The sequence below is a fragment of the Patagioenas fasciata genome, chromosome 16 (assembly GCF_037038585.1).
Source record: "Patagioenas fasciata isolate bPatFas1 chromosome 16, bPatFas1.hap1, whole genome shotgun sequence".
NCBI classification, from domain to species: domain Eukaryota; kingdom Metazoa; phylum Chordata; class Aves; order Columbiformes; family Columbidae; genus Patagioenas; species Patagioenas fasciata.
This window is the reverse complement of record NC_092535.1, coordinates 6,506,690-6,534,617: the sequence shown is the minus strand read 5'-3', so window position 1 is coordinate 6,534,617 and position 27,928 is coordinate 6,506,690. Positions and strand designations below refer to the sequence as shown.

Below are 27,928 nucleotides of genomic sequence, written 5' to 3'. Positions count from 1 at the left end.
TCGGCCGGGCTGGGACCGCGGCTGCTGCTGAGTATTCGTTTTATTATTCTCCGGAGCAGCCGATACCGCCGGTCCCGAGCCGGAGCGCGGGCGAGCCCCGACCCTAGGTGGGTGAGGAGCGGCCGGTGGCCCCGGGAGGGTCCCTCCGCCGGGAGGACGGGCAGGACCGGGGGGGAAACTCGGCCCCGTGATGTGCGGAGGGAAACGGGACCGGGGTAGGAAATGGGTACCCCGGGGCTAGGAAACGGGGACCTCAGAGGGTGGGAGCACCCATCCATTCGGTGCGGGAAGCGCTGCCGCCAGATGCCGGTGCGGGCTCCCTCCGGTGCCGGCGGGCGGGGCGGGGCCGCCGTGATGCAATTTCCGCGAAGTCCGGCCCCGGTTTGAATGCGGGGAGGCCCCAGAAACGAAACCGGCGGAGGTGGCGAGTCCCCGCGTCCCCCCATCCCCGGCGGCGGCGGCAACGGCAACAGCGGTGAGAGCGACGGGGTGGGCACCGGGACCGGGGGGCTGCGGAGCGACCGGATGCTCCGGGGTGCTGCAGGGTGCGAAGTGCTCCCGGTGTCCCCGCAGAGCGTTTTAGGGTGCTGCAGGTACCGGGTGCTCCCGGTGTCCCCGCCGAGCGCTTTGGGGTGCTGCAGGACTCGGGGTGCTGCAGGGCAGTGCAGGGTGCTCATCCCGCTCAGTCCTAGTCCCCACTCGCAGCATCCCTGCCCGTGCTGGGAGCCCCTTCGGGAGCGTGGGGAGGCACGGTCGGGGTGCAGGTTTTGGGGTGCAGAGCCCTGGGCTGTCAGGGTGTGCGGTGCTGGCTCCCGTGACAATGCCCAGCAGCTCTTCTGTCCCTGCTGCTGCTTCCGAGCTTCGGGTTCCTGGTCTGGGAGCTCCCAGGGAAGTTTTTATGGTTGGATAAAGCAAATGCAGGAGCTGGGGCTGCAGGTGCCTGGGGGCTGTGCACAAATTGGGGGTTCATACCTGCTCACCCGCCTGGGCAGCGGTGGCATGGCTGTCACTTTGCAGCTGGCAGGGCAGTGCTGGATCTCTAGGTAGGATGTGGAGTGAACTGTCTTGTTGAAAAAGGTTTGGGAAAGGAGGGGCCCAGGAACTTTTGAGGTTGGTTTTGCCCAGGAGGGAAATACTGGAGGCGTCATGGCCTCAGTGCAAACCGGAGGATAAGGACAGGTGATGGGGAAGCACATGGCACGGGGCAGCATCTGTGGTGCCAAACTCTCCCATCCAGCCTGGCCATGCCGTTTGCTTGCAGGGGGACACTGGGCTGGTCTTGTGCAGCTGCTCTGAGCCCTTGCAGCTGACAGGAAAAACTCTCTGGGTGCCCAGATCCGGTGCTTGGCAGGACCGATAACCAGGATGTGGGGCCGCGATCCCCAAGGTGCACAGTCCCCCAGCTGTGCTATCGATCAAGGGGTGCTTGGATCATCCGCCCACAACACGTTGCCTCATTTCCTGTCAATAATTAATTGAGACAAGGCCTGGCAAAAAGGCCACCATCCCCCGACTGGGCCAGGATGGCCGAGGGGTGCAGAGCGGCAGGACTCAGCCGCGGAGGCGCGATGGGTGTTTCTCTGCCGCGGTCGTGTTCCGACTCGCCATTTCCAAGGAAATGTGATTATCCCTGGCGTCAGCGCAGCCTCGCGAGGCGCCTGCTGGGGGACGATGCTCGGACATCGTGTGGCCTGGCCCTGACCAGAAGGAGGAGATGCTGTTGGCGAGGCGCTGGTGTGTTGGTTTGGTTTGCCTCAAGGCTGGACCGGTGCTGAGCGGGCACTCACGTGTGTCTGTGCTGGTGCCTGGTGAGGGTATGTGCACTTGGGAGAGAGGTGGATCGCCCCCCCAGCGGGGCTGGGAGTGGGTGCAGAGCTGGGTATGCACTAAACCAGCCTCCCCATCTGCCAGAGGGACTTGTTTCACCCATCAGCGGGATGCAAGTGGCTTTAAACACCAGGCTGGGCTTTTCAGGGCCAGTGTAAAAAAAGAAAAGGTTGGTTTTATTAAAATATACAAAATTCAGCTTGCAAATTGCAGTCTGTGGCTTGATAGTAAATATTGCTCTCACAGCTCCACCTGCCTCAGGGCACTTGGATTTTGCCCTGTTGCTATCAGAGTTTTATCATGGGTAGGACTGCTATCTTGTGGTGTGTGTGTGTCCTGAGCTTCCTTGTGCCTCTGCCCGGGCCTGGAGTTCAAAAGTTCCTTTAGCTTTTTTCTTTTTTTCCTTTCTATTCCAGTATAAGATCATTGCAGAAAGAAAAAGGCTTCAATTTGGCATCAATACCGGTGCTGTGCAGAGACTTTAAGAGGGGTTTGCAGTTCCCCTTCTTCCCTCCCACCTCCAGACCCAGAGCATGTTCTGGCAGCTTGCTCAAAATCAAAGGCTTTCTAAAAAAAATAAACAGCAAGGGAATTGACCCTTTAAAGGCAGAATGTTCCCTCTTGACTTTTCCAAACTGGGATTTCCTGCTTTGGGGATGAATACCAGTAACAGCCTAGCTGTCCTGTATGGTTTTTATGGGTGCTTCAAGGGTTTACCGGAGCGGCTCGGTGTTGGTGCCACTGCATGATGGGGTCTCCTCTGGGCTCTGTGGCTGCGGATGTGCTGGGACTGCGGAGCTTGTGGAGCCAAGTGCCAGCAATCAGGTTTCCTCCTCTTTCCTGTGCATTACTGAGGCATTTTGGAGTTTTCATGAGTGTTGCACAAATCCCGAACCTGAGTGTCTGTCCCAGGAAGGTTTGTTCTAAGGAGGTGGCTGTGGGGTGCGGAGGGAACAGCCTCAGGTCTGCAGCCCTGTAGCCTCACTGGGCATCAGTGGAGCATCCCTTGGTGCCACAGGAGACACAGCATCCCACTCCACCTCCTGCCTTTTTATTGTTTAGAGATTTTCTCCTCTATTTTTATTGTTTCTCAAGTTATTTCATTTCAGTGCAAAGCATTTTCTCTGCATCAATCAGCAGTCAGGTAGCACCAAAACCTCTGCTGCAGCCCCAATTTCTTTTTTTGTGGTAGAACCAGAGCAAAGAAAAAGCTCTTGAACCCCATGCAGCAGCTGGGCTGCAGAAATGGTTTCCTTGCGATGACCGTGACCTTGTTGCAGGCAGAGGATGGGGATGCCCTGGCTTTCCACTGGCCCCAGCCCCACTCTGGGTTGAGAATGCTCTTCCTTAGAACCGGTGCTGTGTTCACATCCCACAGCTCTGCTGGGCTTTGGTACCCACAGGACGCAGCATGTGGGTGATGCTGCCTGGGCAGGACCACGCTGGTCCCAGCAGATGTTGAAGATTTGGACAATTTCTAGCTAAGAGGCCAGGCAGAGCCACGGCAGGACCACGCTGCCCACCCAGCTGTAAATCATGCATTAAGTACAGGCTGCCAGTCTGCACGGGAGGGCTGCAGGTAAAGGTTTGGAAATGAAGGTGCAGAGATGAATCAAGGCACGGCACGGTGACCCAGACTGTGGTGGAGGAAGAACCGGCTCTGCTGTGGGGCTCTGCTGTGGGGCTCTGCCGTGGAGCCTCGCAGCTGACTGAAACAGAAAGCATCAGTTCTGCCCAGTGCCAGGCTCGCTGCCAGACCTCAGGAGATAAACTGGAGTTGTGTTTATCCACCAAGCACGTGTCCAACGTGACGCACGGCAGAGGAGTAGGACTCAGTGATTTCTCTGCTGGGCAGCTGGTGGGTGCTGTGACACCTGAATAGGATGCGAGGAGCTCGCTCGCGGTGCTGGGAGGGCAAGCGATGCTCCAGCTGCTGCCTCCTGTGGCACTGGCTCTGTGTTTGCTGCCTGTAGCCTCAGCTGGGGCAGCAGCTTCAGCATCCACCTACTTGCATTGAGCAGCCTGTTCATCCCGGCACAGGCAAAGCAGTCTTAATTAGAAGTGAAACATATTTCTGCAGAAACAGTGGAAAGTTTCTCCCTGCTCCATTGGCAGACCACAGCCATCAATGCGGCTCTTTCCGTGTGTTGTTGGAGCCCGTCTGTTGTGGCTGAGGTCCGGAGGCGCAGGTGGTTACTCGGCACGAGGCCGGTGGCTTCGCTTGGCAGCACTGGCTGCCCGTGGATCCGACCTGGCGTGTTTCCTTCACCCCGAGCCACCAAACCCTGCAGCATCATTCCCAGGGATGCTCCCAGACTCTGGTTGCCCAGGAAACTGCTGGCAAATGCTGGAGCCGGTGGCCGGGGAGGGCAGGGAGCCATGAGTCACCTTCCTCGCCGCCGAGCTGGAGCTCTCCCAGCCGGGTGTTTACCAAGGTGGCGGCTGGAGAAGATGCCAGCGGGTCCCTGTTCCAGCATGCCCATCTCCCAGCCTTGGGTGCTGCATCTGAGGAACAAAGAGGGCGGTTGCTTTGTTAATTAATTGCAATTAATCTCTTGTGCCACAGGAGAAGATGGGCTGGGGATTGGAGCTGGCTTTCTCCTGCTTGACGGGGAGCGGTGATGGTGCTGTCCAGCCAGAGCTGGGGGGGGGAAGAAGGAAAAAGAGAAAGTTGGCAGGAATGAGCGGGGGTGGGGGAGGCACCGGCAGCGGGAAGAGGAAGTCGGATCGTCCGGCTGCGGTCCGGGAGGAGGTCGGTGGTGGCTGCGGGGACTGTGCTGGGGTCCCCAGGGCAGCCATCTCTCCTGTGTTGGGTCGTAAATGCCACCAGCTGCAGCACGGCGGGACCGAGCTGAGCCCAGCCCAGAGCCTGGTCCCTGGGAGCCCCTCTGGGTGAGCACATGGTGACAGACCCCAGGTGCTCGGGTGCTGACGGTGTCTCAGGGGATTTGGGTGGCGGGTGAGGCTCCGGCTGGTGAGCAGAACCAGGCTGTGCCGGCGCCTCAACGTGTGCCCAGCCAGGCAGCGGCTGGTGTTTCCTGCTAAGTCGCTTGTTCCTCATTTCTTTGTCAGGCTTTGTGAACTCGCACTAATGGCCGGCGGGTATGTAGTGAGTTAGGACACGGCCGCTCCATGGCGCCTCCTTCCCCCAGCATCACCACCGCTTCATAGGAACTTCCCGCCGTTAATTGTCGCTCGGCTCGAGCCGCCGCCGAGGATGCCGATGGCCAACAGCCCAGCCGTGCCGCTGGGCAGCCTCCAGCAGCAGCTGGAGCTGCTCCTGGTCTGCTCCAAGTGCAGCGTGAAGGAGAACGAGATCATCTACCACGTGCGTGAGGTGGAGCACCGCTGCATGCACGAGATCCTGCTGGCACGTCGCCGCGGCCGCCGCGGCACAGCCTGGAGGAAGGTGTACCGGCGGCCCGGCTTCCCCACCCCGGCCCACTACGCCGTCTGCAGGTACTACACGGTGGGGCTGGGCTGCCTCAAGCATGGGAGCCAGTGCACGTTCGCCTGGAGCCCTGAGGAGGCCATGGTCTGGAACTTCGAGAGGGAGCAGCAGCTGGAGCGGTGGCAGCTGAAGGCTGCGGTGCTGCAGGCACAGCTGGGGGGTTGCTCCGCTGGCCCACTCCCCGCGTCCAGCGCCGCCAGGGAGATCGCCAGCGAGTTCGGGGGCTATTTCCAGGAGATCTGCAAGCCTTGCTTCTTTGGCTGCCCCCAGCGCGTGTCGGCGGGCGGGCAGGGCTGGCTATGCGAGCGTCACCGCGGCTGGGTCCCGCTGCTGGTGCACGTGGTGTCGGACAGCCGGCGCCAGCAGCAGTACACGGCCGTGCGGCCCTGCCCCGAGTTCATGGCCACCCTCAGCTACTGCCGGTTCGTGTCCAGGGGCCAGCCCTGCCGGCACGGCCCCCTGCGCTGCCAGTTTGCCCACAGCGACCTGGAGATGGCCGTCTGGAAAGCCGAGAGGGAGCAGGGCTTGGTTCGCTCTGACCTGCTGCTGCCGACCACAGGGACCTGCAGCACCAATGGCAAAGCGGCGGCGCCTGCACCTGTGCACTTCTACTGCCGGCTCTGCCTGGTGACATTCAGCTCGCAGGAGAGCTTTGAGAGCCACTGCTCCTCCGTGGAGCACAGGCACATGCTCTCGGCAGACACCTCTGTCCAGTGGGTCCATCGCGCGCCGCCACTCGGGCTCACCAAGTTCTCCCTGTGCAGCAGGTAAAGTGTCCCCTGGGCGTGCTGGGGACAGGGCAGGGCCTGCAGGCAACTGCCAACCTCCCCATGGGCCCTCCGCTTCTCTCCTGACAGAGCAGAGATGTGCGAAATGGGGAAAAGCTGCACCAAGGCTCACTCTGCCGAGGAGCTGCAGGAGTGGATACAGAGGGTGAAGGTTGCCGCGAAGAAAAAGAAGCAAGCCCTGAAGGATGGGCTCTTGTCCTACCAGGACCGGCTCCTCGCTGAGTATCAAACGTGCTCCAACGAGGTGTTCATTGTGAGTTACGGGCTGGGAGCGCATTGGTCCTGCGCATCGCGAGAAGCTGCTTATGTAAGAGGTGGGGGACAGAGCACACCGCTCGCCGTCCTAACAGGGATGCAGAAAGGGGTGTTGTGTCCCTCCTCCTTCACCCCTTTCGAGATGGCAACCCAAGTGCCTGCTCGGGGCACCCGGCTGCGCTTCTCTGCTGGGGGGCCTTTCATTCCCTAAGGACACTGAGTGGTGGGTGAGGATTGAGCATGAGGATTTAATCATAGAATCATAGAATCATTTTGGTTGGAAGAGACCCTTAAGATCATCGAGTCCAACCATTATTTACTGACAGTCCCCTCTCTGAAGGACATAGTGTGAAGGCAAAGGATGAAGATGGCCCCATGGAGGGTTCTGCAGTGTGTTCCTGGACTGTCACCTTCAGTCCCCCTCCTCTCATGCATCCCTCACAGATGGCCGAGCACATTGAGGGCGTCAGAGTTGTGTGTGAGCAGCCCCTGCACGTGCAGTCAGAGGACAGGAGGATGAAATACTGCTGGAAGTTCAGGGTCCACTCCCAGGTAAGCCCAGCTCTGCACAGTCCTTGTCCTTTGGGGTTTTTGGTTTTTGGTTTTTTCAAATTGTTATTTCTGCAAGGAGCAGAAGAACAGGGACTTGGGAACTTCCCAGTGAGGACATGTGGTGTATTTGGGACTGTGTGTAGGGGATGCAGCCACAATGTCTCCTGTCTCATCTCGTGCCATGGGGCTGGGGTGCACTCGGCTGCTCTCAGCACCTCCCACGTATCGTCACAACAAAATTCAGACACTTCCCTGCCCAGGATTTCATGGGTGTTGGGGACAAGAGCCCGGATCTAATTCTCCTCTCCAGTGTAGGAGATTTCCCATTTACAGCAGACAGGCTCAGTTGCTATAAAACTGAAACCTGAGGTTCTTTAAGACCTTGAAACAATTGCTGTGAGGTCGCATGAGGAATAAGCTTCTTTCAGGAGAATTTCAAGAGCACCGTAGGTCCAGCATGGCATTTGGTTCCTGCAGCAGCTTTGGGTAGGACCTGCTGCTGGAAGGACCTCACAAGCTGTGCGCTGCTCTCACCATGTCTCTGTATTCTCCTCTGCTGGCAGATGCCTCTGCAGCATGTGGCGCTCCTGAAACAGGAACCTGGAGTCAATTTCTACCTCTCGGGGAATGGACTTTGCCGGGGCCTCCACTACCTTCGGGGGGAGAACGTGGCCACCCTGCCCTCCTCCCCACGCACGGCGCTGGTGGATGTCTGCATGGAGTGCTCCGTGCTGGGCGTCTTTGAGCAGTGGGTGGTGTTCGACTTCGGCACCCGCCCCGTCCTCATACAGAAGATCAAGGTGAAGGTGGGACGGCGGGAGACCCCTCAGCACATCCCCAGGGAGAGCTTCCGCACCGTCAACTTCTTGCGATGGGACAGAGGGAACCGAATTATTGTTCCCAGCGTGCCGAGGACCGGGGAAGATGTGGATCTGCTGGCCAAGTACAAACCTCCTGCTCTGGCGCTGGATTACCAGCGTGAGGGTGGCACGACAGTTCCCATCACCCGTCTCAACTACCGCGAGAGGATGCACAGCTTCCTCTTCCGTGAGGAAGAAGCCGAGCAGGCTCTGGTTGCCAAGTAAGTGCCAGGTGTGGATCCCAAGGGGTTTCTTCTCTCTGGGGACCACAGCCCCATTGCCGACCCTGGGACCAGGCTGCTGTTGAAGTCTCCATCTCTTCTGGGTTGGTCCTAGGGCACCTTCCCAGAAAGAAACATGGAAACGTTCCAAGAACGGTGTTTTGCTGGGTAGGGGTAGGAGGGGAGGGGTTGAGGCTTGTTCTTCAGCCCTGGATTGCTGCTGAGCTGATGGGCGGGTTCTCTGATGCTCACCAGGGTGTTTCCTCCTTTCAGACTCAACCTGCGCGTCCTCATCTCGCTGAGCCCCGCGCTGCAGAGCCTTTCAATGGGGATGAAGTTTGCTGTCTCCGGCGAGCTGTTTGCTGAAGTGTGTACCCCTTACAACCTCTCACCGGACACCGACGAGGGCTATCTGCTGAGCAGGTCTGCGCCCACGGCTTTCCTGGCACTTGACCCACCTGTTGACAATCAGGTTTATGAGGTTATTGTGGAGCATAAAGCCACCACAGAGAAGACCATCTGGCTACAGATACCAAAGAGATGCTGCTCAGAGCTGAACTTCAAGCCAAACACCTCCCACAAGGTGGAGATCCAGTTCCAAATCGACCAGCTGCTGTTCCGGCAGTGGCACCAGGCTGTGGACCGCCTGTTGGATGAGAAGCTGGTCCTACCAGATGTTGCCAGCTGCTCTGTCCCTTACTCCCTTGGGTCACCGCAGCAGGGGAACAGCAAGCAGAAACTGGCAATCTCCTTCATCACAGGACAAGCCACCAGCAGCCGGCAGGTCCCACCACTGCTCATCTATGGACCCTTCGGCACAGGGAAGACGTTCACCTTGGCCATGGCCACCATTGAGATCCTCAGGCAGCCCAACACACGGGTGCTGATCTGCACCCACACCAACAGGTAGGCAGGGAGGAATGTGGGGAAGAGGCCATGGGGGCTATGGGCCAAGTGAGCTGCTCTGTTGGGATGGGATGGAGCCAGGGGGTGTGAGACGTGGCTCAGCTGCCCTTTGCTTAGTGTGCGTTTCAATTGCTTGTTTAAATAAATTCTTGTTTATTTAATATGTCTTAAACTGCTCTAGGACTTCCTGTTAGGAAGAAACATGATGTGGGTGAAATCTTTGTGGAACAACATATTCCTGATCCATTATAAAACAGGCATGGGGTTGGAGAGACACTTCGCTCTTTCAGCCTTCACTGTGTACGGCAAGGAGAAAGCTCTTGCCTGACTTTACGGGGATAATACTGTGTTCTGCTTGCCCTTGAAAACTCTTGTGCTCTGTGCACACGCCAGTTTTTTGACTCTTCCAGGGGAAAAGGAAATGTAGATCTGGTCTGACTGCCGTTGAATCTGCCTTCAGAGAAACCAGGGCACGATTGTTAAAATTAGAGCAGTTACACTGAGAAGAGTGTGCCCATCCTGCAGGTTGTTACTGCCTTCGTTTTTAATGTATAATAGATGGGTGGCTGCTAATCTGAGCCTCTTTCGGGCTCTCCAGTTGCACTGAAGCTTCTTCTGCAGATCTGGTGCCACCCACCTGGGCCGGGGATGTTCAGCTGTCAGAGGGGACATCTGTGGGACTTGGCCCTAGAGAGAAGTAGGGACACAAATTTTGTTGGACACATTGCATTTCTCCATGTGAGCACAGAGAGATGCACTAGTCCTGAGTATCAACTCCTATTTTAAACCAGACTCTCAAAATAGGCTTGGAAATATCTCCTGTGGTGAGTGTGTTCTCACACAAAACTGGGGGAGAGTTTGGGGGTGTGTTGGCAAATAATCAGATAGTGGATTTGGATGATGGCCACAGAATTGGGAAGAACACAATTCCTTGAAATTTTCCCCTTTTGTTCACCTCCAGTGCTGCTGACATCTACATCCGGGAGTATTTCCATAACTACGTGACCAGCGGGCACCCGTGGGCTGTTCCCTTGAGGATCATTTCCACCGACCGTCCCACCAACATGACGGACCCCACCACACAGATGTACTGCTGCCTCTCACCGGACCAGCGCTCCTTCCGCCACCCCACGCAGGCGGAGATTGACCGGCACCGCATCATTATTACCACTTCCATGTTATCCAAGAACCTGAGGGTTCCCCCAGGCTTCTTCACCCACATCATGATTGACGAGGCTGCTCAGATGCTGGAGTGCGAAGCTTTGGTTCCGCTCGCCTATGCCACTTTTGAGACTCGGATCGTCCTCGCTGGGGACCACATGCAGATAACCCCAAAGCTGTTCTGTGTCGGGGATGGACAATCTGCTGATTACACCCTCTTAAACCGACTCTTTCAGTTTTACCAGAAAGAGAAGCACGAAGTGGCCATGAAGAGCAGGATCATCTTCAATGAGAATTACCGTTCCACTGCAGGCATCATTGAGTTTGTCTCCAAACACTTCTACATCGGCAAAGGCAATGCTATCCAAGCCAGTGGGAACATCCCACCCCATCCTGAAATTTTCCCACTTGTCTTCTGCCACGTGTCTGGTGTGGCTGAACGGGATTTGTCCATGATTTCTTGGCACAACACCTCTGAGATAATACAAGTGATTGAGAAGGTGAAGGAGATCTACCAGAGGTGGCCAGACGAGTGGGGTGTCCGAGACCTGAAGAAGATCTGTGTGGTGTCCCACGGGATGCAGGTGTGTGGGAGAACCACGCATTTGAGCATTCCGTGATCAATGCTAGACTCTATTGATGATAATCCTAGTAAAAATGGGGAATCTGGGGGCTCATATGCCACCCATGGTTTTTTAGAGGGACTCTCCATTCACGTAGTACATCATGGGTGGTTGACGCAGAGATGGCTCATGGTGGGATGGGTTAGTTGAAGGTTTTTTTGAGCATCCTCGAGGCAGGTTAACTGGGACAGCACTGGAAGCACTGGCTGAAGTCAGCCTGGGACCTGTGGCTGATATCGAATGACTTTTTTGGGGAACCTTCAGTTGAGAAGGGTGAGGGACCGTGGTGTCAGGTGGAGGGTGTTTCTGAGAGGAAACTATTCAGTTGTGCCCATTTCTTTCTTACCAGGTTTCTGCAACAAGACAAGAGCTGAGGAAGAAGCAGCTACAAGACGTGGTGGTAGAAAACTATGAAAACTTGCCAGGTTTGTCTTTGGTGCAATAGTTAGTCACGTCTGCCTGTGCTTTGAGGTCTTCCGCATGCTGGGGAGAACTTTCCCACTCATGCTGGTGGATGGGAGGGTCTATTGCAGCTACAGCCGTTGTGTAATGAGCAAGGGGAGGGGATACTGGGTCATTAGCAAAAGTCTTTCTGGCATCCTAATGTTGTCCTGCTTGCTAAAATGCAACATACTGGCTGATCTTGTGGCAAATCCCTCTATGGGAGAGTGTGTGTGGTGTGGGCAGAGCTCCCCTGCCCTTCCCCATGGCTCTCCCACCACAGCCCCCATAGCACCAATGGAGAGGAGGTGCCTGGAAATCCTTCGGCTGATTTCCATCCCGTTCTGCTTGGGAATTCTTTGATTTCATCTCTTCCTTAGCGAATAAGATTTCACACTGAATTAAATCTGCACCTAGCTGTCAACTCGTTTCAAATATATGGATGTTGCTTTGTAGGAGGGTGAAAACCCTTTGAGTGCAATCCCGGGGGCTTGAGCATGTGTGAATCATGTGAGGCCCCAGGTACCAGCAGGGGGGCCAGTAATAGAAGAGAATTGAAACCAGTATGGCCTGTGGGTATCAGTTGCTGAAAAAAATCCCAGAACAGCTCACTAAAGGAGGAGTCTGCTGCTCTGGGTGAAGAGAGAGGGATAGGGCTGGGTTTATCCTCTAGGATGTAGTTTGTGACTCATCCCTGCTTTTATTATTATTATTTGTTTTATTGTGCAGCTGGGACTCCTCGTGGTGAGAATAACCGACCCCTGGGGTGTGTTTCAATCCCCACACCCTTTCTCTGCAGTCTCTTCCCAGCTCTGCAATCACCAGGGTGCCTCTGGCTGTTTGTTGTTTGTCGGGCAACCAGCAGAGCTGTGCTCGAAGGGAGAGGGATTCCTGCCAACGGTCACTGCTCATGTCCCTGCTAGACCCTGGGTTCACTGAGGGATTTGAGATTCACAGAAAACTCCACCCATGTGTGTGAGGGGTGGCTGGCAGGGGCTGCTGATGGCTCTGAGCACATGGAGCTGCTCCATGGACACCCACTGCTCCATTACCTGGCTTCTATCTGGTCTCCACACTGCCCATCCCTCCCTGGTGCCTGGGTGGTGATGGCCTCGTGGTGTCCTTCTGGGGGTGGTGGGTGAAAGTGGCTGAATATGAGCCAGCATATGCTCAGGTGGCCAAAAAACCCACCAGCATCCTGGCTTGTGCCAGCACTGGTGTGGCCAGCAGGACCAGGGCAGTGACTGCGTCAGTTTTGGGCCCCTTACTACAGGAAAGCCCTTGAGGTCCTGGAGCGAGTTCAGAGGAGGGAACAGAGCTGGGGAAGGGGCTGGAGCACAAGTATGATGGGACCTGGGGGGTTCAGCCGGGAGAACAGGAGCTGAGGGGAGACAGGGACACAAAGAAACGGCCTCAAGTTGTGCCAGGGGAGGTTGAGGTTGGATCTTGGGAACAGTTTCTTCCTGGAAAGGGCTGTTGGGCATTGGAACAGGCTGCTCAGGGCAGTGGTGGAGTCACTATCCTTGGAAGGGTTGGACAGGTGCGGAGATGAAGTTCTCAGGGACATGGGGTAGTGCCAGGGTTGGGTGAACAGTTGGACTCAATGATCTTGAGGGGCTTTTCCAATCAAAATTATTCTATGATTCTATGATCCTGGTTCATGCCTCATGAACCCAAGAACTGCTTTATTTGCATCAAATGACTCCCATGACTCAACCGGTTAAGTGAGGTTACATCAGCCCATAGCCACATAACCCAGTGTAGATGGGCAGAGCGCCAGGTGGCAGCCAGGCAGGGTCTTCACCATTGGGTTCACGTGAGTGACATCTCCCTTGTCCCCTCTGGTGCAGGGCGGGAGTTCCGGGTCATCATCATCAGCACAGTCCACACCAGCAAGAGCCTGAGTGTCTCAGCCTCCCACCACCTCGAGTTCTTCAATGAAGCCAGAGTGCTCAACACCATAATGACCCGGGCCCAGTCACTGGTTGTCGCGGTGGGGGATGCCGTGGCCTTGTGCTCTCATGGCCAGTGCAGCAAGGTGTGGAAGCGCTTCATCCAGTGGTGCATCGAGAAGGGCAGCATCTTCCCGGAGAACCTCACCATGGCCCAGATCAAACAGGCAGCATGTGACAAGGAGAGCTGGAGCAGGAAGAGCCCAGAGGGGGACGAAGAGGGTAGCGACACAGATTCCTGGAGCTCTGAGGATGAGAGCATGAATCTTGATGATCCCATCCTGCAGGAGCTCTTAGATGAGAGCAAGAACATGCTGGTGACGGTGTCTGAGGAAGGGCTGTTGAAAGTGAAGTCTGAGGCTTCAAGCCTGCGGGAGGACAGGCAGGAATACGTCAGCTTTTCTTCTCAGATGATGCAGGAGTATCTGCACATGCACCCCAAAATGTACAAGAGATGCGAGCTGATCAAAGAATGGTTTGACAGAGCTTCTGCCTTCACCCTCAACAACTCACCTGCCATGAGCATTCAGATCAAAGGCCGAGTTCACTGTGGGATGGCCTTCACGGGGGATGAGGTGCTGGTGGAAATTCTGCAGGGCAGCACGGCTGACAGTGGCAGCCACCGCCCGCAAGGAAAGGTGGTGGGCATCCTAAAGCGCGCCGACAGAGAGCGGACCTTCATCTGCATGATGGACGAATTCGATCCCCGGGTGATGATACCCATCGATCGCACCGTCACCAAAATATTCGTCCCGGGGCTGAAAGAGAAACCCAACGTCATTCCCATCCGCAGGCTCGTCAATGGGAAGTACAAGGTGGTCAGCTGTGAGAAGATCAGCCAGGAGACCAGGAGATGCCACCTCTTCTGTGTCCAGGTTATCTCCTGGCGGGAAGGGTTTTACTACCCTTTGGGGATAATAACGGAGATTTTGCGTGCAGCATTGACTTTGGAAGAAGGCTTAAAGATCCTTGACTTGGAATATGGTTTGAAGAAGAAATACCCAGCTGCTGTCACCAAGGAGTCAACCAAATACACCTCCAGCAGCAAACTAAACCTCACCAAGGAAAACCTGAAGGACTGTCGGAGTTACGTGACCTTCACTGTCGACCCCCAAGGTGCCAGGGATTTGGACGATGCTATCACCGTGAGGGATCTGGGGTGTCACTACGAGATTGGGATCCACATTGCAGACGTGGCCAGCGTCATTCCCAAAGGCAGCGCCTTGGACCTGGAAGCAAAGAAACGGGGTGTCACCTACTACGCTCCCACCCAGGAGCCTCTGTGCATGTTCCCACCCCACATTAGCCAAGACGTCTGCAGCCTCCTGCCGCAGAAGGAACGTCGGGTGGTTTCCTTGTTTGTCACCGTAGAAAAGAAGACCGATGAGATATTGAAGAGGGTCTTCACCACCTCAGTGATCTGCTCAGACAGGCAGCTGTCCTATGAAGAGGCTGAGCTCTTCATTAAGGACCACTACAGGGGTGCGGCGGGGGCCCTACGTTTCGATACCCTGGAGGACTGCATAGCCGTGGCCTATCACTTCTCCAGGATCCACCGCAAGCTGCGGCTGCAGGAGGACTGTTTCTATGACCAGTTGGATGAGGGAAGCTCCCCAGGTAGCAGGGGATCCCATCAGATGATAGAGGAGTTAATGATCATGTTCAACAGCTTCGTGGCTGAGTTCCTCACCAACCAGGAGGACACCAGAAATGTCACTCCTCTCCGGTGCCAGTGCGAGCCAAACACTCAGCAGCTGTCACTCATGAAAAACAAGTACAGCCACATCCTTCCTTTTTCCATCCATCTCTCACACCATCTGGGAGAGGTGCCTCCTGACCAAGACTCCTCCAAAAATGTGTTTAGTCTCATGGCCCCCATCTGGGAGCATCTGCAGTTAGCTGCTAAAGTTCGAGACTTCCACAAGATGCTCGACCTTATTGTTACAGATGACATCCACCCGAAGCTGGCCCCCGTGGCCCTGGAGTTCAGGAGGCTGCTCAGCCGCTCCTCTTTCAGCCGCTCCAACTCCTCTGTCCAGTCGAAAGCTGGTCATTACTCCCTGCATGTTGACTCCTACACCTGGGCTTCCTCTCCCATCCGCCGGTACATGGATGTCGTGGTCCAGCGGCACCTTCATTCTGTGCTCCGCAAGAAGCCCGTCATCTATTCTGTGGATGACATTGAGTTTCTCTGTCATGACTTCAACAGGAAGAATTTCAAGGCGACAATGTATGAGAAGAGAGCCCGCTGCCTGCAGATGGCCACCCAGCTGAAGGACCAAGTCCTGCAGAAGATCGCCTTCGTGGTAGACATCGAAGAGATGAACAAATATTTTAAAGCCTTGTTCCCACTGAACAAAGACAGTCTTCCAGACCCCCAGATAATCAACTACAGGTCTCTTCAGCTGATAGAACAGCCCGTGTTCATCCAGCAGCGGAGCAGCATCAGGCTGATGTGGAAGAGGAGGGTCTACTCTGCGGAGATGATGAAGGAGCATGGCCTGCGCGAAGGGCCTCTCCTTGACCACAGCATCACCCTCTTTGACACGCAGACTTGGCAAGACGTGCTGGCAGCCGTCAGGAATGAGGAGTTTGAGACGGCGGCCTCCCTCCTGGAGAAGACTGAGGCTCTGTACCAGCGGCTCATGGGCCAGGTGCAGAAGAGCCTGTGCTCACACTACATGGAGATCTCCCTGGAGCTGTGCGCTGGTGACACGCTGCAGTTCCAGCTCACCACCGACGTCTGCCGGGGCTTCCTGGTGCCCTTCGTCCAGCTCTGGTGCGTGACACCGGGTTTCGACGTCTGCCTGCAGCACATGGAAAAGCCCATTGAGTGCTTCTCTGCATACGCCACCCTCCCGTCCAAGGACAAGTACAAGAACGCAGCAGAGTACAGCAAGGTGTGGATGCCGATGAGCGCCATGGAGTCTGCATCGTGTGCGGTGGCTGAAAATGACTCGATTGTCCTTCACGATGTCAAAATAACCTGGGCCAAGCAAAGAACAAGCAAAGGACAGCTGCAAGGGAACTTCCTCCTAAAGAAACATGTTTTGGAGGAGTGCTCCATTGAAGTGGACTTCAACCACTGTTACTTGTGCATTCGCTTGGGTGGGCTGAAGCTTGGGAGCCTTCAAAGCGATGAGGAATGCCTTAGCCACGGCCTCCAGAACCTGACTTTTGTTAACAAGGGTAGGTCAGAAAGCAAACTCACGGTTGATCCAGATACCTACACCTGGGTGGCTCACGGGATCACTGAGGAGTTCAGCGACAGTGAGAAGTCTGACAGGACTGATCAGCAGACTATTAACTTCTACATCCATTATATGTCCATGGAGAACATCCCTGTGGAAATCTCCCAGGCCTCGGCCAGGTTTACAGTGGAGCTCATTCCAAAGATGCTGCCAGACGTGTAAGTGTTTGGTGGGTGCTGCTCTGCTTGACCTGTCCGTGCAGAGCAACGCCTTCCATGGGGCTCCTCTGCTGCACCCAAAACTGCTCTCTGGTGCAGCTGATTCCCAAAAAATCTGTCTTTTCCCAGCTCCCACTGCCCATGCTGGTGGGCCATGGATGTTTGGGGGTGGCAGCGTCTCTCAGATCTGCTCTCCAGATGGTCTGTTGCTCTTCTGGTTGACCTTGAGAATGGGGAGATAGGGGAAGGTGTCGTGCTGAAATTTCTCAGGGCTTCTGTTTCTTCTGTCACTGGATTGCTGCAATATGGGTCATAAAAGGCAGCAGGAAGCACTGGATCGGGGGATTTGCTCAGCAGACGTGCTCCCCGATTTCTCAATCATTCCCCTGTGGTGCGGTGAAGCAAGATCTGCTCTTGTTAAAGCAGAGCTGAGTGTGAACTTGCCCTTCTTTGTACACAGCACGGCCTGCTACGCAGCAACAACTGCTGCAGATTTTTCTGGGCAGAATATGCTTCTTTTTATACTGTGAGTTGTAGCAAAGAATTGGAAGCTAATCCAATAAAATGGGGTGGACCATAATAAAACAGAGTTGGGACAGAAGTCATGCTCCTTGCTCTCAACAGGCTCAGCTCTTCAGACATTTGAGCAATAGTCCCAGATGCAAAAAAGCAGAGTAAGTGTTGTTTTGATTCAAGTTCTTTGTGGGAGGATTTAGTGCAACACCAAAGCAGAGAGAAAAAATAAACAAGACAGCTGCTCTATTGCAATGTTCTCTATTTTATGCTACATTCCATTCATTCTTATTTTTCCCTGTCTGTCAGACGAAAAGAGAAGGCGATTTGGAAGCTCGAGTATGCCTCCGAGCTTGCTCAAAGCATCGCCCTTGGCCATGAACCACCTCAAAAAGGTCAGTGCAAATATTCTCCTTTCTTACCTGGTGGCTCCGTGCCTCTGGCCGGGCAGGTGCTGCCACAGCTCCATGGTTCTTGCCATGGGGGTGACGCTCCCAGAGCAGGAGATTCCACCCCAAGGGAGGAGAGGAGCTGCCTGGCAGCGCGAAGGTACCAGAGGTGCAGGATGCTCTGTTGGAGAGGGGTACGGGGTTTGTTTTAATCCCAAAATGTCAAGGTTCGTGGGCAGAACCTCTTGGCATGGGACAAGGATTATTTGTAGGTGGTCTTGTAAATGGACCATGATCACTTGGTACCTGTCACATCCTCCTGTGGAATCCCCTGCATGCTGCTGTCAGTAACCTGCTCTAAACTTGTATTTTTGGCTCTTTGCCGTAACAGTGACAACGTCCAGAAACCTTCAGCAAAAATACTTTGATCTGCCCAGCAGCCACAGGAAGCTCAACCAGAGTCAGAACCAGGCCATTCTGACTGCTCTGAGAAAACCCTTCACACTCATCCAAGGCCCACCAGGTAAGGCTGATGGATGGCATGAGAACATGTCTACTTTGTTCTGAAAGGCAGGTTAGAACTTTCCACAGACCCTTGGTGAGACAGGAGAAGGTAGCATGGGTCGGCATCACCCGCAGCTCCTCAAGGCAGTATCCTCTGTTCTCGATTTTATTTCATGACTGATCATCCAGATGCTGATGTAGAGCAAAGCAAGGATGTTGCAGCTAAAGTGTTTTCAGGAACCATCTCCTTGCTTTTCTAGGCACGGGGAAGACTGTTGTTGGAACTCACATTGTCTATTGGTTCCATAAGCTGAATGAGGAGAGTGTCGAGAAGGAGCAAACACCATCCTTGCAAGAGGAAGATCCCAGCAGGAGAAAATACATCTTGTACTGTGGCCCATCCAACAAGTCTGTTGATGTTGTTGCTGGTAACTATCGATTCTGGAGCACAAGTGTGATGGGAGTGCCTGGGGGACCTGGGGGGTTCAACCTGGAGAACAGGAGCTGAGGGGAGACCTTCTGATCTCTGAACTGCCTGAAAGGAGCTTGGAGCCAGGGGGATCAGGCTCTGCTCCCAAGGAACAAGTGATGAGAGGAAACGGCCTCAAGTTGTGCCAGGGCAGGCTGAGGTTGGAAATTTGGGGATAATTTCTTCCCAGAAAGGGCTGTTGGGCATTGAAACAGGCTGCCCAGGGCAGTGGTGGAGTCACCATCCCTGGAGGGGTTGAACAGATGCAGAGATGAGGTTCTCAGGGACATGGATCAGTGCCAGGGGTAGGGGAATGGTTGGACTCGATGATCTTGAGCGTCTGTTTCCCACCAAAATGATTCTGTGATTCTAAGCCTTTGGGGCAGCTAGTGCTGGTAGGAAGGAGAACATGTGGCTGTGAGCAGAGGCTGGGGGACTGGAAGGCAGAAAGCACGGACGGGTCCCTGCAGCAGAGCCCTTGCACAGGACGGGAGCAGTGACAGGGGCTGATGAGCGAGGGGTGGGGAGAAGGGGCGAGTGCACCGCGAACCCCAGGCACCTCCGAGGGGATGAGGATTTTCAGCCTCACCGGTGCCTGTTGCTGTCTGACCTGTTCTTCTGCCGCAGAGATGCTGCTGAAGATGAAGGACCTGAAACCTCTGCGAGTTTACGGGGAGGCCATTGAGACGATGGAATACCCGTACCCGGGGAGCAACCGGCACATCTCCCGCAAAGCCCTGCGGGATGCAAAGCCGAATCGTGGTCTCAGGTAGGACCTCATGGCCCACACGCTCCAAGAGTGCCGGGGAATGATGTTTTCTGTACCCGTAAAGCTGAACAAACCAGAACAAACGCAGTCTCCACTCGGTTGCTGTGGAGCAGTGCTATTAACCTGCTTTTTCCTTGATTTTTCCCAAGTGAAGGTGTATACTAATGTAGCACCTAGTCAGGAAACTCAGGTTGCTGAAAACATCCCATATGTTTTCATCTCTCTTTTGAAGAGTTCTAACAGTCTCTGACTTCATTCCTGCTTGCAACTGCTGATGAAAAGTACTTGTGTGTCCTCAAGGGTGAGCTAAGTGTTAGGTCTATAAAGATGGAAAAGTCTGGCCCTGACTGCTTTAGCTAATGGGGTTTCTCCACATGGGCAGATGTGATGTGCTTTGCTGTAGAAGAGATCACTTGGGTCTGTGTTGGGGGAAAATATTTATCTATTGACTCTTTATTCAGTGACATAATCCTGCACCATCGCATTCGACGGCCACCCAACCCTTTGTACCAGGAGATCTGTAGCTTTGATGCCCGGGTGAAGAAAGGAGAGCACATAACAGAAAAAGAAACAAAGAAGTGAGTAGAAAGAGACCCTGGAGAGGGACAGCTGATGTTGGCCATGTGAGGCACTGCCCGGAGTGCAGAGGTTTAGGCTGTATTTGCTGGCTTTTGGCCGACACAAACTTGTAGGCAGCGTGAAAGTCAGTGGATTTGTCCTGACTTGCACAAGCCAAGGGACTAGGTGAAAATATCCCAACAGATTAATAAATTGTGTGTTCGGAATGGTGATTAAAAGTTATTAGCTTGGGGTTAGCGGCTCAGTGCAGAGCCTCAGCGTCACTTCTGCTCTGGTGCTCACGTCTGTCTGGATAAAAAGTCTGTGAGACACTTGCATCCCCCCCCAAGTCCCTGTTGAGTTCAGGACAAAGTTCATTTCCTACAGCATCCGTCCAAAGCCCTTTTCTGGGAATATCAGCTCATCCTGGGGAGGGCGACGGAGCCACGATCATTTTGGGAAAGTTTAGTCTCTGCCTGGTTCCAGCATGAGAAACCCAGGGAAGTTTCCCTTACGTTGTTTCTTCTCTGTCAACCACCAGGTACAAAAAGCAGTTGGCAGATGCTCGTGCATATGAGCTTTTGCGCCATGATGTCATCCTGTGCACGTGCTCGGCCGCGTCTGCCCCCTGCCTGGAGAAGCTCAATGTCCAGCAGATCATCATCGACGAGTGCGCCATGTCCACCGAGCCTGAGACCCTCATCCCCTTGGTCAGCCACCGCCGCGCGGCCAAGGTGAGCCCTCTCAAAATCCGCGTCTCTAGGACGGCCGCTCAGGGCTCTCAGACTTCTGCATGTCTTGCACCCCTTCCCATGCTGCTCTTCCCAGTTTTACCAAGTTTTAAGGTTGTTCTTGGTAGTATCTGTGTGTCTGGTAGTATCTTGGCAGTATCTGTATCTTCAGGGAGTTGTTTTGAGGGATAACTCTGCTGACTGTAACTAAAATCTACACCCATGCTGTGTCCTCCAGACTTGCTCTTGGCTTTTAATGGCAGGAAGATGTGCCAGGCGAGGGTCAGTTGGACATTAGGAAAAGGTTCTTCACCCAGAGGTGCTGGACACTGGAACAGGCTCCCCAGGGAGGTGTCACAGCCCCAAGCCTGACAGTGTTCAAGAGGAGACTGGACAACGTCCACAGACACACGATGTGAACTGTGGGGTGTGCTGTGCAGGGGCAGGAGTTGGACTCCATGATCCGTGTGGGTCCCTCCCAACTCAGGACATTCTATGGTTCTTTATGCAAGAGAAACAAGTGATGGTGTGGCTGGATTTTTTTGATGCTTCTTTACAGGGTGGGTGTCCCGGCCACCAAAAAATGTGCTGACCCAGGTATAAAGCATTAACATGACAAGAAGCACAGAGCGGATCTTGGTAGACTTTAGTACATTATCTCTTTCTCCTGCTAGATGGGAACGAAGCTCTGTGTTGTCTGGCTCAGGACTTTGATATAAAATGCCCAACATGTTGAGGTTGCCATAAATGTAACATAAATAAGAAGCAACACTTGTCTGTGTAAAAATAACCTTTCAAAGAGCTGCTTGCCTTCACCAGCACCACCACCCTCACAGTTGAGCTGTCCACTATTTGTTTCAGGTTGTTTTGCTTGGGGATCACAAACAGCTGCGGCCTGTGGTCAACAACGACTTCTGCAAGAGCCTTGGCATGGAGATTTCTCTCTTTGAGCGCTACCACAAGCAGGCGTTCATGCTGGACACGCAGTACCGCATGGTGAGGCCCTCGAGTGGATCTCTTCCTCTCTTTCTCTTTCTCTTTCTCTTTCTCTTTCTCTTTCTCTTTCTCTTTCTCTTTCTCTTTCTCTTTCTCTTTCTCTTTCTCTTTCTCTTTCTCTTTCTCTTTCTCTTTCTCTTTCTCTTTCTCTTTCTCTTTCTCTTTCTCTTTCTCTTTCTCTTTCTCTTTCTCTTTCTCTTTCTCTTTCTCTTTCTCTTTCTCTTTCTCTTTCTCTTTCTCTTTCTCTTTCTCTTTCTCTTCTCTTCCTAAATGCTACTATTGGGGCTTGCCTCAAGCCGCTGGGAAGCAGATATTCTCCATTAGTGCTTTCCCTTCCACGGGTAATGAATAACGCGCTTGTGTGGTCCCAGCCACAGCGCAATGGCGCTGCAGGCATAGTCTGCCAAGAAAAATGCTGCAGGTTGAGAAGCTCCGTGGTTTTTGTTCACCTGAGTTTCTCCCCTTTTCTCTGCCAGCACAAAGGGATTTGTGAGTTCCCATCCAAGGAGTTTTATGAAATGCGGCTGAAAACGTGTCCCCATCTGATTCGTAAACCCAGCGTCTTCTACCACAAGGATAACCCCTGCTGCCCCATCATCTTCGGGCACGTGGAGGGGAAGGAGCGGAGCCTCATGATTTCTACTGAGGAAGGAAATGAGAACTCCAAAGCCAACCCAGAAGAAGTGGAGCAGGCGGTGAGGAGGGTCTGGGGGAATTGCTGGAGATGCAAAAGGAGGAGGATGTTAGGCAGGGGGGCTCTGGGGATCGTGGAGGGACAATGAGTATTGATATGGGATACAGATGAGTGCAGTGCAGCGTCTGCCTGGCATCTCCTTTGCAAGGAATGTCTCTGAAGTTTTTTGGGGTTAGTCACTGTAAGCTTGATGAGTAATTTCCAACCTTTCTTGATAGTCTCCATATCAGATTTAGGGCAAAATGGGTGTGATGACTTTCTTGAACATATTTTGGAATGGAGCTTTTGTTTGGGGACCAAGTTATTAATTATTTTACTTGGCTTTTGTTTGTAAGACTTATAGTGTAGAAAAGGGGATTCATCTCTTGAGAGATGAGTTGACAGCTACATCTAATAATGACGGGGCACAACTTTCATACACAAGGTTAGCGATGGATGTTTGTAAATGAGTGTGCAACCCAGATGGCATAGCTCTGCTCAGAAAAGAGGGATGTATTTTCAAATAACATTTTTGGTACTGGAGTAGTCGATGTTCCATTTTATCCTTGGGATAAAACATGAATAACAGAGTTATATAAGGAGTTGGACTCGATGATCCAGCTCAGGACACTATTCTGGAGCACACCACGGTGTAGAGAAGGACCCAGGGCAGGGTACAGGGGACAGGCTGCGGGAGGGATGGTCCCAGTTGAACAGGATGCTGGTGTCCCCAGGTGAGGCTGGCGAAGCAGCTGACACTAGATGGCACCATCCGGCCGGAGAGCATCGCCATCCTGAGCCCCTACAACGCCCAGGTGTCGGAGATCGGCAAGAACCTCCTGAAGGAGGGGATCTGTGGGGTGACCGTCTGCACCATCATGAAGAGTCAAGGTGAGGCTGGCGGGAGAGTGGGGCGTGGGTTCTGTCCTCTCCTGCCTTCCCAAGGAACGAAGCAACTTCTCCCAGAGACAAATCCTTCGCCAGGGTCACTTCAGCCATGGAGGAAGCACCCCTGGATTTCTGAGTGATTTGTTGTGGTAATAAATCCTTTGGAAACCTCTGGAGTGCCCAGGCAGAGTGAGGATGACGAAGATGGAGATTCCTTTTTCCAAGGAGTGCCATGGAAAAGATGAGGGGCAATGGGGACAAGTTGCTCCTGTGGAGGTTCCAATCGGACATGAGGGAAATTTTGCACATTGAAAACAGTCAGCCATTGGAATAATCTCCCCAGGGAAGTTGTGGATTCCTCGACATTGGGCTCTTTTGAGATTCAGCTGGACAGTCCTGGGCCATCTTGTCTAGACCAGGCTTTGGCCAGGAAAAGTTGGACCGGGTCATCCTTGTGGTCCTTTCCAACCCAGTATTCTGTGATTTGGTGGTGAGGATGGGGAGGTGGAGATGTCTGAAGGGGTGTTCAAAAACTGCCACAGCATGTGCTCGTTGGAGAGCAGTGACCAGGAGTCGGATATCCTCCAAAGCTGGAGAAACCCAAAGGGCAGTGGCAGTTTTGTGGGTCTTGCTGTGAAGAAATTGTCGTCTTGTGGGGTGGAGGGGAAGCCGAGCGCTTTCTTCTAAAAAAATCTGTTTCAATTCCACTTTCTAGGAAGCGAGTGGAGATACGTGATCCTGTCAACTGTACGCTCCTGCCCCCGGTCAGAGATTGATAGGAAGCCCACGAAGAGCTGGCAGAAGAAGTACCTGGGGTTTGTGACCGACCCAAACCAGGTCAATGTGGGCATCACGCGTGCTCGGGAAGGACTCTGCATTATAGGTGGGTCTGCGGGGAGCGTGCACAGGCCGGTGGGGGAGCAGGATGCTGGGATAAAGGAGTGGAGATCCCAACTAGTACAGACCATGGTCTTGCTTTGTTCTTCTCCTCTTTAGGCTGTGGTTTGAAACTGCGCTATCTGGGCAATCTGTGCAAAGTGGAGGTTGTGAGTTGCTCATATGCAGAGTTTATAATTAGCTTTTCTCACCCTCTGGTTCAAACCACGTTGTTTCCATCACTTGCATGCTAGAGCTCTCTCCTAACAGAATTTGGCTGCTGATTTTCCTCCTAATCACGCAGGCATAGGCTGGGATGGGTAGGGAAGCTGCTCACAGATACGACAGCGCTGCGGAGGGATCTGGGATTTCACAGAGCTCTGGCTAAAGGAAACGTCCCTGCGAGTTATCCAGCACCGTTAGGCTAGAAATGTTACACAAAAGTGTCTGTGATGGTGTTGTTCAAACTACTGACCCGCTGCCCCCACCCCTGTGCCCCCAGGGAACCGGTACCTGCTGGAGTGCAACCCTTTGTGGAGGAGGTTGCTGCAGCATTACCAGCAGCACAACTGCTACACGGCAGCCCCAGGGGTTTTTGTCAGGAAGACCTCAGCGCTCCGCTGACGGGGACAGCGTGTGCCTCGAGGAGCTCGTCCCTCCCTACCTGAACTGTGTGCCTTGGGAAGGACCAATCTTTCCATCAATCCCTGACCCATGGAGCCAAACGTGGTGGGGAAGCCAGGATCTCCGACAGCTCCGCTCAGCACACGCTTGGGCCTCGTGGGGTTTTCAATCAGTGCAGCCTCGGATGGGAACTTTCAGCTCTAGCAAACCAAAGAGCATTGGGAATGGATGGATGTGACTCTATTGATGATGACAATACTATTTTTTTAACTGCAAGATGCTCAGCGGAGCCGCCATCCTACCTGCCAGGGGACCAAATACTCAGTCCGTTCGCCGTGGGTGGAACGACCTGCACGGCACGAGCTGCAGGGACCAAAGCTTCTGAGTGCTACCACTTGTTTTATAAACCAAGGCCAGGGAATTTTTAAGGCTTCTCGTTTCTCAAAGCAGAAAAACAAATAGTTTTGTTTCTTTTTGTTGTGTTTTTGGTATATTTTAAGTGGAGGAAGAAAGCAATGAGAGAACCGTGTACCACTCTTTGTCTAACCAAAGCGCTGTTCTCTGTGTAAATATCACAAAGCCAAGGCCAAGCTGATTTTGTAAATAGATTTACATATTGTTTGTACAAAGGAGGTTGTTCTCACCAGTATAAAGTTAATGGAGACCAAGGACTGCTCCTGCCAGGAAACACTAGAATTTGTAAGCACATTTTAAACTGTTCTCAGTTTTAGTTGAAATCTTGTCCTCTAAGAGCCTCCCTTTCCTACCCTGTATTTTTTTAAAGCTGCTTCTAATATATTAACTTTTAACTTTGTGACCCTGTTTCACAGTCACATGGCCCGAGTTTTCAAGAGCAGTGATGGAACTCTGGTAGCTGCACTACAGCATAGATGTGTATAATGTATTTTTTTAATCCAAAGTAGCCAAACTGCTGTGAACTGGAAGCGCTCTGCTGAATCACCCAGCTGCTTTTTGAAGTGTGATGTTTTCGAAGGAGGGGTGTCCTTTGTCTCATTTCAGTTCTGAATGTATGAAGTGCCTGTTTTGGCTCTCCCAGGACCACGCGCTTGGCTGTCTCCATGTTTGCGTGCAGTGGAGCCAGGCTGCGGTTGCCGTGGGTTTGCGCCACATCTGTACTGTGCTGGGACGCAAATCCCGCTCGGCGTGAGCGAGAGGACCCAGGACCTCACCGCGCTGTGGTAGGGAGGAAATTTGTCCCGTGTTTGCAGCTGGAACTGCAGCCTGGCTCTTCCCAGCGTGAAGGAAAGTGCAATAAGAAAGCGTCGTGGCTGGAAAAGTCCTATTTAGCGCTGTGGTTCTTCACATGACCCTGTGTTAGACTTGTCTCAAGAACCTGTGGGGAAATTTCGTTGGTCTCTTTTTTTTTATTTTAAACTACCTTCCTGCATTTCTGCATTCGGTGGGCTTGAGCTGTGTGCTAGAGAGCCCCCAGGCTTACTCTTGTCTTACTGAAACATAATAATCATAATCATAGAACAGCTTGGGTTGGAAGGGACTGTTACAGCTCATCTCCTCCAACCCCCTGCAATGGGGAGGGACATCTTCAACATACAGCTGGCGATTCCATGAGGGACAGAAGCCCGTGGGAAATGCCTCCTCTTGGGACTAAAGACGCTTGATGAAAGCTGCTGAGATGTAAAGTTCATTGTTTCTCTATGAAGTCGTCCTGTCCGGGATCTTAAAAGATTCTGCACCAGCCTGATTTCACAAATATTAGTGCAATTCCAAAGTAAGTTTGTATGGGAATCATTTTTGTGGACTACTGAAATGCAATTGTGTGTGTCCAAGCTGACGTGGAGAATCACCAAAGGTGCTGGAATTGCTGGGAGAAACACTTGAGCCTGGCACCAGCATCATTCTCACCAGGTCAGCTTGGTCCTTCAAAACCAGTGGGTCTCATTTTCAGGATCTAATGTTAAGTGTAGAGTCTCTACCCTGTTGTTTTCTGCTGGTTATTTCATTACCTGGGACACAAATGAGGAGCCTCCCCCAAGTGTGGTGTCTTAGTCCAAGGCTCTTGTGTGGGGTTTGACCATGTGTTTGTATGGACCAAGAAAGGGACCTCACAAAGCTTCTCTTTGCTCTCAGTGGGGAAAAAATATTTACTGCTGCCCCTTGGAGGGTAAAGCCTGGACTGAGACACTTCGCTTCCTCACCTCTGTGTTACAAGACAATATATGTATTTCTTTTTTTCCTCTGAAGATGCATTTTGTAAGCAGTGTTTAGAAAACGCTGCCCTGGACCATCTGAGCAGCTCGGGCGGTGAGAAGGTACCTGCCGAGCTGCCCGTGCAGCTGCAGGAGTCAGGGGTGGCAGAAAGTGCAATTAGTCAGACTGAACAGACTGTTAGTGACAGCAGAGTCTCATGTGCTTGTCCTGATGCTCATGGATAATCACAGAAATTAACAGAGGAAAAAAGTTCAAAGTAATCTGGTTTCATTGGCATACAGAGCTTTGAATTTACTTTTGAAAGGATTTTATTTTCAAGCACATATTCTCAAAATACTTATAAAAACCAAACCTTTGGTAATTCCAGTAGGAAGCCACTGGCAGCACAGGGTGTCTGTCCGATCCCAGGCTCTCTATTTTCTGCAGCTCAAAGAACATGTTGCAGGACATGAATGTTGGTTCATCTGACAGGGTAATTTAATTTCCTCGGCACCAGCGAGAGCTGGAGGCCAAGTGGAACAACAGGAACCTGCTCACGTGAAATTACAGCCGTCCAGAACTAGGACACCTCTACAGGCTGGCAGAGGAGGAGCCCATGGGACTGTTTGTTTGGACAGATCTGTGTAGGACAATCAATTTACTGCAATAAATTGTCGTTTGGTTTTGGTTTTTTAAAATGGAAATTAAATAAGTGTCATGAAGTGTAAATTAAGGAACTTCAGATGTGGCAGGTTTTTATCTTTTGTATGTCTGTGACTTGCAGGAAACCTCAGATGTTGTTTTGGATACAAATATTTTTACCTGCTTCTACAGTTTTTAAGAAGGAACCTCAACATTCCTGTTTTGATATTTAAGCCATAATTGTGAAAATGATTTGAATTTATTTAAATAATAAATTTTATTAATAAAAGGTCTGTTTATGTGATGGTTTGCCTAGGGTCTGTGTGGGGCCACCTGTATTTGCAACAAATGTAGAAAAGAAAATGAGCATTAACTGCAATGCATGGCAAGGAGGATTATTTTCTACACATTGGTTGTGTGCATGTATTGCCCTCCCCTATTTGCTGGGAGGGTTTTCTTGGTTTTGTTGTTGTTTTGGTGTGGTTTTTTTTTAATTGGATTGATCTTTTCACACGCAGTAGAGGGGCGAGCGTGCAGGCATGCTTAGGTAACCAAAAGGTACAGGGTGTAGAGGGTGGAAGGAACCAGAGATGAAGATGAGGTGGGATGAGTAAAGAGCTGAGGATTCAGGTGTTTCAGAGGTAGGATGTGGGGAAAAAAATTACAGGGTAGAAAAACCAT

General features: G+C 52.8%; 1 protein-coding gene across 2 annotated transcripts; it reads left to right on the top strand.

Annotated features, from left to right (window-relative positions):
* On the top strand, nt 1–27,536 carry HELZ2 (helicase with zinc finger 2). Of its 2 annotated transcripts, none has more exons than XM_071815494.1 (20): nt 1–107; nt 4,900–6,045; nt 6,136–6,319; nt 6,766–6,873; nt 7,437–7,954; nt 8,228–8,860; nt 9,822–10,605; nt 10,994–11,069; nt 12,936–16,446; nt 17,269–17,354; nt 17,740–17,871; nt 18,113–18,280; nt 18,949–19,090; nt 19,552–19,668; nt 20,190–20,382; nt 21,241–21,375; nt 21,852–22,070; nt 22,783–22,939; nt 23,652–23,819; nt 24,315–27,536. In XM_071815494.1, exons 2-20 carry the CDS (start codon nt 5,045–5,047, stop codon nt 24,434–24,436), a joined length of 8,454 nt encoding a protein of 2,817 aa, XP_071671595.1. In that variant the 5' UTR covers nt 1–107; nt 4,900–5,044; the 3' UTR covers nt 24,437–27,536. The 2 variants fall into 2 exon arrangements, with proteins under 2 accessions (XP_071671595.1, XP_065706071.1); XM_065849999.2 differs by lacking the exon at nt 1–107 and adding an exon at nt 387–475.
* The last annotated feature ends 392 nt before the right edge of the window (nt 27,537–27,928 follow it).